The sequence below is a fragment of the Gekko japonicus genome, unplaced genomic scaffold, assembly GCF_001447785.1.
Source record: "Gekko japonicus isolate JY-2015 unplaced genomic scaffold, Gekko_japonicus_V1.1 scaffold2860, whole genome shotgun sequence".
In the NCBI taxonomy this organism is placed as follows: domain Eukaryota; kingdom Metazoa; phylum Chordata; class Lepidosauria; order Squamata; family Gekkonidae; genus Gekko; species Gekko japonicus.
Genome location: NW_015169873.1, coordinates 40,875 through 50,546, shown reverse-complemented (window position 1 = coordinate 50,546; position 9,672 = coordinate 40,875). Strand labels below are relative to the sequence as shown.

At 49.2% G+C, this 9,672-nt stretch overlaps 1 protein-coding gene across 1 annotated transcript in view; it reads left to right on the top strand.

The window, feature by feature from the left end:
• LOC107115687 (urokinase plasminogen activator surface receptor-like) overlaps positions 1-9,556 on the top strand; it is a 26,728-nt gene extending 17,172 nt beyond the window's left edge. The window contains exons 4-7 of the mRNA XM_015417445.1: positions 1,165-1,326; positions 3,156-3,293; positions 5,407-5,553; positions 8,610-9,556. Coding sequence (XP_015272931.1) covers positions 1,165-1,326; positions 3,156-3,293; positions 5,407-5,553; positions 8,610-8,875 — 713 coding nt within the window. The 3' untranslated portion in view covers positions 8,876-9,556. The remainder of the gene's footprint in view (positions 1-1,164; positions 1,327-3,155; positions 3,294-5,406; positions 5,554-8,609) is intronic.
• The last annotated feature ends 116 nt before the right edge of the window (positions 9,557-9,672 follow it).

The window sequence follows — 9,672 nt, the reverse complement described above, 5'->3', positions numbered from 1 at the left end:
CTTCCTCGGGTGGTACAAAAATTCCCTTGTTCATAAAGTGCTTTACAACAAGTCGTGAAAGCTAACACATTCGGATAGGACGCTGGTCTCAATAAATGTTCAGGCTCAAGTATGCTGCTCAGCTTCAAATGGATTCTAGCCTGCTTTTTTGTTCAGAACGTTTGTGTCTATTTGTTGGAGTTTCTGCCAGGTTCTCTCCCTGGTGTCATGAAAGAGTTAACCTGTTTGTCTGTCTATGCTAATTGATAGTTAGAACCAGTGTGAGTTAGTGTGAGTTAGCTCACAGTTTTTTTAGCCTCTAGCTCATGCATTTTTTGACTTGGCTCAGGAAGGAGGGCTCCAGAGCAAACTAATTGATGCAGCAGCCAAATCGCTCTCTCACAACTTTAATGCCAGTAGCGCACAAAGTAGAATTTTTGCTCTCAAGACTCCACAGCTTAGAGGGAACATTGATTAGAACATAAGAACATAAGAACATAAGAACATAAGAACATAAGAACATAAGAGATGCCAATGTTGGATCAGGCCAAAGGCCCATCCAGTCCAACACTCTGTATCCCACAGTGGCCAGAAATACCAGGGGCCATCAGGAGGTCCACCAGTGGGGCCAGGACATTAGAAGCCCTCCCACTGTTGCCCCCCCCCAAGCACCAAGAAGACAGAGCATCACTTGCCCCAGAGTCCCTATCTATACCTTGTGGCTAATAGCCACTGATGGACCTCTGCTCCATATGGGGTGTAGAAGTTTCTAGAACCTATGGGGTGTAGAAGTTGCTAGAAGGGGAAGGTCTTATGCACAATAAACTGACCTTTAGCCTGGTCATTGATCACCTTGTAATTGGGAGATGTTGCCTGAGTTTTTGCACGTAGGCACTTTGGGGTTTCTTCTTCTTCCCTTTGTTACGAGATTAGTAATGCAGGTATCCATCTTCGTGTCGACATCAGATAGGAACATGTGGCTTAGTCAGCTAGACTGTTCATTGTTTTATTCCTCCATGTCACCCTCCCTAATACCTTGGTGAACTTTCTTTTTTGCTAACTTGCAGATGTGTGCTGCGTTACTGTTTTTGTGTGCCAGCACTATTCCTAGGGAAACATATGCAGAATCATCTGTCAAAGCTCACGCAATTCATTGATTTCCTTTGCTGCTTTCTCCCCTGGCAGTACTGGACGTTCTCCTCGCCCGGGGTCGCCCACCAAACCTCAAGCAGTGCTATTCTTGTAGCTCGGCCGATGAGTCCTGCTTCAATTCCACCCTGGCTCAGATGCGCTGTTCTAGGCCCGGAGAGCAGTGTGTGGACATCACATCCTTCACGGTGCCAGAAGGTGGGTCTTCATCATCTGCAACCCTTCCTGTCCCCCAAGAGAGCAGTCCCCTAAAAAAAGAGTCAACACCAGTCAAAGACAAGTAACCCAGAATGAATGTCCAAGCAAAATCAGTCTCCTGGAACACTGCAGGATCTTTAGCCCGTTCATCTTGGGGTGTGTCCAGGGCTCTTTTTGTAGAAAAAGCCCAGCAGGAACTGATTAGCATAATAGGCCACACCCAACAGCTGGAACTCATTAGCATATTAGGCCACACCCCTGACAGCACAGCTCATTAGCACATTAGGCCGCACCCTCATGTTACCAGAAGTGTGGTTATCCAGCCACACCCACCTTTTGCTTGTTATTCTGGTTACCTTGTTTGTTGTCAAAACCCAGGGCCTTTTTGTAGCAGGAACTCCTTTGCATGTTAGGCCACACACCCCTAATGTAGCCATTCCTAATGAGCTTCTGCTGTTGGGTGTGGCCTATTATGCTAATCAGTTCCTGCTGGGTGTGGCCAACTTGGGAGCCAGCCGGAACTCCGTTCCTGTGTGTTCCTGCCCAAAAATAGCCCTGGGTGTGTCTAGGGGTGGAGCCTAGTCCAGTGCTAGCTATTGGCGGGAGCTTTAGAAGGCAGGGACATGAGAATAAACCCGGAAGTGATGTATATGCATTGGCTTGACGCTCTAGGATCCAGTGGTAGCCCCCTTTCCTTTTAGATATTGCCAGCGCAATTTTATATTGCAACGATAGGAGGGTTGGTGCTGTTCGCATTCTAGTATGTGCATCTGCTGTTGTCCCCTGACTGGCAGTCATTTTGGCATCGGTGCCCCCTAGAGGTGGAAGGCTGAATTCCCGTTGGGTGCGTTCACACGGGGCATTTATGCCGGTGTAGATGCCGGTTGGAATCGGTGTACTTACGGGCGATCACACGGCAAACATCTGCCTTCCGTCCCTAACCATTGCAAACAGCCTTTAACTGTTGTATTCTGCTACTAGGTCCCCAAGTGGGGGCATCCTGAGTGCACCGGTTCCAACTGCAGTATCCCTGTCTGATCGCTCTCCGCTGGTGGAGAGCCACTTCCGCTTTTCGGCCGCCATTTTTTTTACGCGACTGGGGAAACCCCCATTCAGTTTTTCGGCCGCCATTTTTTTTTAGTATGTGATGTGCGCTTGGGCGAGGCTTCGCCCCGTCGTTAATAAATAAATTTTTAAAAGGGGCCTAGTGTAAGGCTTTAGACAAGTCCGGGACCTCATGCAGGCCAGTTTCAGAGTAAAAATTTAAAGGGACATCTTCGCTTCAAGGCATGCTTTCCGGGTTGGGTTGTTCTGTGCCTGCGCAAAGATCTTCATTATAAGGAAGCCTGCCTTTGCGCATGCGCAAACTGTGTAGAAAAAAAAACCCGCCAACGTGCTCTGCTGAGCGCCTGAAGTGTGGATGGGCATATTGCGATGTGCTGCGCAGTCAGGAGGTAAGTGTGATCGCCAGGGGTCATTTAGTAGAAAAAGAGGTGCAGGAGCTCATTAGCATAACTCATTAGCATAACTCATTTGCATATGCCACACCCCCTGACATCACCGGAAGTGTGTCAGAAGGCAACACCCACTGCAACTTACCTATCTGCTTCTTGCTCCTCGTGGCCTGGGGCTGCTGGGAGCAGGGGGCAGGGTTTGTTGCATGTGCCCGCCCCCTGGGCTCTTTACTGCCGGAGCTCCGCTCCTGTGCGCTCCTGCAGGAAAGGACCCCTGGTGATCGCATTTCTTCCAGATCAAACTGCTCCGGTTTATGCCGGCTAAAACGCCCCGTCTGAACGCACCCAATGAGTGTCCTCTCTCTCCTCCAGTAGAGTTCTCCCAGGACGAATTGCACATCAAAGGTTGTGGGCAGCTCTCCCACTGCCAAGAGACCCTGGGATTCCACAACCAGGACAGCTTCTACCTGATCAAATGCTGCAACTCCAGCTTGTGCAACAAAGAGACGCAAGGTACGGTGTCCTTTGGGAGGACTGAGAGGGCAGCCTCAAAGCCGAGGAAGGGGAGAGCGGGAGCTAGTGGGGCAGCCATGTTTTCTATACATCGAGGTTCCCTGCCATTAACAGCAGCGTATCTGCAACAACATACACCGCAACAATGGCTGACCAAAATCCTAAAGGCAAAAAGTATTACAAAAACAGTTTGTGTATTTTTAGGTATATATTTTTTTCATCATATGTTCATAATTGCATAATTTGCGCATCCCATATTGAAATACAGAATTCTATCATATGTTCCATCGTTTCGTAGTTTACGTACACCATGTATTCATCGTTTTGCAGTATACAGTAATCCTAATAATGCCATAAATGCCAAAAGACATCTAAAGCGCTCAGTGCTCGTCGAGTCGTCCACTATTTAAGCAGCTCAAAACTAAGCACGGTGTGCTATTATTCGAAATCCTCCAGTAATAACACTGCGTCTCGTCACGGTGTTTTAATTTTTAAGAATTTGACAATTCTCTGATCTTCGCCAAGCTGACATTATAGCTGGCAGTTCCAAAGTGCTTCAAAGCGCTGACCACCAAAATATACTTCAAGGCACCCCGGGGCTTTTAAAAATACACGTTTCAGCTGCCCGCCTTCCTCTTGGCTTAGCCTATGCCAGTCAACATTCTGAAACATTTAACATTGCACTGAGTAGATATTACAAGAATATAACAACTACGTGATGACCATTAGCCTCAAATTACAGCTGCAAGACAACTTACCTATATTTTCACAGTAAATTGAGACGTGTGCACCATAAACCCAATATAGGTGGAACTCAGTCCTGCCAATTTCATTCCCTCACTTTGATGCAGGCCAAACAGCAGCCTGGCAGACAGAAACCCATTAGGTTCCAATGTTCTGACCATTGAAAGTTACCTGGTAAAGGTAAAGGTTCCCTTGCTCGAAAGCCAGTTGAATCCGACTCTAGGGTTGCGGTGCTGATCTCCGTTTCAAAGCCGAAGAGCCAGCGCTGTCCGAAGACGTTTCCGTGGTCATGTGGCCGGCCTGACTAAACACCAAGGCACACGGAACGCTGTTCCCTTCCCACCGAAGTGGTGCCTATTTATCTACTTGCAATTTCTTGCTTTCGAACTGCTAGGTTGGCAGGAGCTGGAACTATAGAGCCCTGATTTTGGAGAGAACTTTGGAGAGTGCATGTATTTTCAGTGCTCCCGTCTGCCTGTTATGTTTTTTTCCACCCTGACATATACGAAAGATATTGAGATTTCATCTGTTTTTTTTAATGAAAGTTTTAATTTTTTATTTTATTTACTTCTTTTGCACCCTGCTGTTCTCCATAATAGAGACCTAAACTGGCTTACATCATTCTCTCTTCCTCCATTTTTATCCTCACGACAGCCCTTTGAGGTTGGTTAGACTGGGAGTGTGTGAATGGCCTAAAATCACCTGGCAAACTTCCATGGCAGAGTGTGGAATTCAAATCCAGTGGCTCTTCCACATTCTGGTTTTCATCGCTTGTGCGTCCCTATTGCCCCCCCCCTCTTCTTCATGCATTCTGCTCCCTCTAGTGGTCAATTCGATATTACTTCACTGTTTGCCCAACATAAAAACCTGCAGAAGTTTTTTTGAGTCCAGTGACACCTTTAAGACCAACAAAAGTTTATTCAAGGTATGAATTTCCATGTGCATGCACACTTCCTCAGATACATATTAACTGTTAACTTCCGTCTCAATGAATCTGAGGAAGCGTGCGTGTAAACAGAAGCTCATACTTTGAATAAACTTGTTGTTGGTCTTAAAGGTGACACTGGACTCAGAATTTGTTCTGCCACTTCAGACCAACACGGCTACCCACCTGGATCTATAAAAGCCTGCAGTTTAAATCTGTGGGGACACATACCGGACATATAGCGATGTAATATCAAATTTGCCACTAGAGGGAGCAAAACACATGCAGGAATGGGGGGGTGCAGACGCAATAGGGACACACAAGCGAGGAAAATCTGAATGGGGAAGACCCCCCTGGTCTCCCAGTTCTTCATCCAACATTCTAAAAACTATACTCCTCTGGCTCCCGTTTTATATTCACTGTGTCCCGTTCTTTCTCCTGCAGACTATAAAGCTTCACCCCTCCCCTTGAATGGGGCGACATGCTACAGCTGCGAGGGGAACTTCAGTCATGGTTGTGCCCCTGGGGACATCACCCAGGAACAGTGTCGGGGCCCCATGAGCCAGTGCTTAGAGGCCTCGGGAATAGATGGTGAGTATCTGGAGCTGCGGTGGCTCAAGGGGTTAAGACGCTGAACTGCAGGCTGTGGAAGGTCAGTAGTCCAGCAGTTTGAGACCCGGGTGCCGCATGACGGAGTGAGCTCCCGTCTCTAGTTCCAGCTCCTGCCAACCTAGCAGTTTGAAAGCAAGAAATTGCAAGTAGATAAATAGGTACCACTTTGGTGGGAAGGTAACAGCCTTCCGTGCGCCTTGGGGCTTAGTCATGCCGGCCACATGACCACGGAAACGTCTTCGGACAGCGCTGGCTCTTCGGCTTTGAAACGGAGATGAGCACCGCAACCCTAGAGTCGGACTCGACTGGCTTTCAAGCGAGGGAGACCTTTACCTTTACCTATCTCCTCTTAACTCCTCCCACACCCTCTCTCCCAAGTTCAAGCTGCATGGAGAAGCTCTACTCTCTGATATGGATCGTCCAGAATTCTTATTGCAAGGCTTTACACATAGGGTTGCCATCCTCCAGGTGGGACCTGGAGTTCTCATGGCATTACAACTGATCTCCAGCCTACAGAAATTGGTTCCCCTGGAGGAAGTGGCAGCTTTGTAGGGTAGAATCTACAGCATCGCAGCCCACTGAGGTCACCCCTCTCCCCTAAACCCCGCCCTCCTCAGGCTCCACCCCTAAAATCTCCAGAATTCCCATTCCCAGAGTTGGCAACCTTACTTTACAGAGTACAAGAGGTAGGTCCTTGCCCCAAAGAGCTCACAGTCCGGAATTCTACACGTGGGAAATAACAAATGGAGATTGTGGAAATTAATGTAAAAGTTACCATTACTGGGTTAAGTCGGAGTCCAGCGGCACCTTTAAGACCAACAAAGTTTTATTCGAGGTATAAGCTTTCGTGCGCCTGCACACTTCTTCAGGTACTGATATCTGAAGAAGCGTGCTTGAACACAAAAATCTTAGACCTTGAATAAAACTTTGTTGGTCTTAAAGGTGCCGCTGGACTCCAACTTTGTTCTGGTGCTTCAGACCAACGTCTCGCTGTGTAAAGAAGTGTTTCCTCCTTCCAGCAGAATGAAGCAAGCTCTAAGGCTGAGGCTCGACCTCTAATGTTTCAGTGTCACTCAAGGTCTGTTTGGAGGTTTCCTAATAGTGGCGATGTTGTCATAGACGGTGGGTTGACGAAGAGTTTGAGCTGCCTTTGCCGCAGCAAAACAAAGCGGTTTGCAACACAGTTTGTGTTTTCTTCGCCACTCCTGTGCACATGGGGGCTGTGTTAAGAAACTTGAGCTGCTCTGTAGCTTAGATCGGAAGTCTTGCCAGTTAACTTTGGACTGCAGCTCCCATCTCACTGCCAAGGAAGTTCACCTACACAGCATGCAAAAGAACATAAGAACATCAGAAGAGCCCTGCTGGATCAGACCAGTGGTCCATCTAGTCCAACATCGGCCCCGGTCACATGGGAGGTTTTGGCCCGGAAGAGGGGCGGATTGGGGGCGCAGCAAACGGGCGTGATCAAACCGCAACTTCTGGGAAGCGGCGCGCACCCGTCCCCGATCCGTCCCTTCAGCCGGAAAACCTGCTGCAAAAAAGAACCTGCAAAAGAGCAGGACTTACCGGAAACGACGCAGCAAGTGCGGCCGTGAGATCACCGGCGCGCCCGTCTTCCGGAGCAATCGAGGCTCCCGGCCGAACTGTGCATGCACACACATGCGCAGTTCGGCTGCCTCGCTCTCCCTTCAGTGGCTTCCCCCCGGCATCTGATCGTGCCGGGGAGGAACTGCGCGGTGGCTCAGGGGATCTATCTGATCCCGCCGCCGCGTGTCTCTTTTGGTGCGGCTCTAAAAAGCCGCACTTTGGCTGTTCTTTTCCCCCCCGTGTGGCAGGGGCCATCCTGTCTCACACAGTGGCCAACCAGTTCCTCTGGAGGTCCAGTAGCAGGACATTGAGGTCAAGGCCATCATAAGAACATTAGAAGAGCCCTGCTGGATCAGACCAGTGGTCCATCTAGTCCAACATCCTGTCTCACATAGTGGCCAACCAGTTCCTCTGGAGTTCCAATTTCAGGGCATTGAGGCCAAGGCCTTCATAAGAACATCAGAAGAGCCCTACTGGATCAGACCAGTGGTCCAACTAGTCCAACATCCTGTCTCACACAGTGGCCAACCAGTTCCTCTGGAGAGCCAACAATAAGGCATGGAGGCCAAGACCTTCATAAGAACATGAGAGCCCTGCTGGATCAGACCAGTGGTCCACCTAGTCCAGCATTCTGTCTCACACAACAGCCAACCAGTTCCTCTGGAGAGCCAACAACAGGGCATGAAGGTTGAGGTCTTTCCCAGATGTTGCCTCCTGGCTTTGGGATTCAGATGTTCAGTGCCTCAGAATGTGGAGGTTCCCCTCAGTCACCATGGCTAGTAGCCACTGGAAGAGGAAGAGGAGGAAGAGGAGGATTTATACCCCAGCCTTCACTTGGAGTCTCAGAGAGGCTTACAATCACTTTCCCTTCCTCTCCCCACAACAGACGCCCTGTGAGGCAGGTGAGCCTGAGATATCTCTTTTGAGGACTGCTCTTGAGAGAACAGCTCTGAGAGAACTGTGACTGACCCAAGTTCACCCAGCTGGCTGCCTGTGGAGGAGTGGGGAATCAAACCTGCTTCTTCAGATTAGAGTCTGCTGCTTTTAACCACCACACCACAGCTGGCTTATCCTCCGTGAATGTATCTAATCCCTTTTTGAAGCGATCTGTTCCTGTGGCCATCACTACATCCCCTGGCAGCGAATTCCACATTTTAATCTCTCTCTGTATGTTTAACTGAGTTGCTGATAAAAAGGTAAAGGTAAAGGTTTCCCTTGCTCGAAAGCCAGTCGAATCCGACTCTAGGGTTGCGGTGCTCATCTCCGTTTCAGAGCCGAAGAGCCAGACCACATCCTCCCCAAACTCCATCTTCCTGGGTACCACACTTGAAATATTTTGTATTTGCCAAGGCGGTGCTTGCAATGCTAGGCAGGGAGTTGGGAGCAGAAGGCAGAATAAGGCCCCTGGAGGTTCTTTGAATTCATGCCTTGTTTGTTTCTCCACTCAGGTGTCTCCGGCCAGAGCTCCATCGTCAAGGGCTGCGCTTCCTCTTCATGGTGCAACAGCCCCTACACCTCCATCTACAAGAACCTGGGGGCCCCCTATACCCGCTGCTGCACCGGCAAGCTCTGCAACAACCAGATTGTTGACGAGACCACCCTGAAACCTTCGGCCAGGAGCCAAGCCTGCCCCAATCTCACGGCTGGACCTGTTTTGCTTTCAGCAGGCCTCCTGCTCTGGATGGCCCTTCTGCTCAGCTCAGAGACCTCCTGACCTCTAGCACCAACATCTGAGCTTTATCCGGGCCAAGAATCATCAGAGCACAGCTCTGGGACCCCGTCCCTCTCCCCCCCATTCTGCAGTGCCACTGTGAACAAACTTGTGGAGTCGTAACAGCCTCTGAGACTATGCAGAGTGCAATTTCCCATATCGCTGAGGAACTCTAGCCTGCCCTCTCAACCCCCTGGGGGTTCAAGAGGCTGGCTTCTCCAGGACAGAAGGCAGAAATTCCAAACAGAGATGAGTCCCAGAACTCAAGCTGGCCACTAACTCAAGCGGAGGGGCGGGTAGAGACTAGTGGTTAGAGCAGAACAGGACTGGAACTTGGGATGTCTGGGTTCCGTTTTCAGCTACGGGAGAGTAAAAAGAGGTGAGTGGATTAAAGCAGGAGTGCCGGACATCTCTTCTATCTGAAGATCCCTGTTGGTGAATCAGTTTCCTACTGTGAATATCAAAACCAGGAACGTCCGTCCTATTATTTATTTTTTATTTATTGAGGCGAAGGACTCTCACTCGCAAGGATTTCGCTGGCTTCCTTTCATCACTTCCTGCCGGATACATCCCTTGCACAAGGCCATTCAGAAAACATGGGCACCCTGGCAACACCCTCTCTCCTGCAATGGCTGTCCACCAAAGCTTGCCCCTCTGAAGTATGTTAGCCACCTGGGAATAGTACTCCTCAAATATCTCATAATTATTTTATATATTAGCACTATTTATGTCAATAAAGTATTTTTATGATATTGCATTGACTGCTTTGCATGTTGATTGCAAGCTACGCTACGAAGATC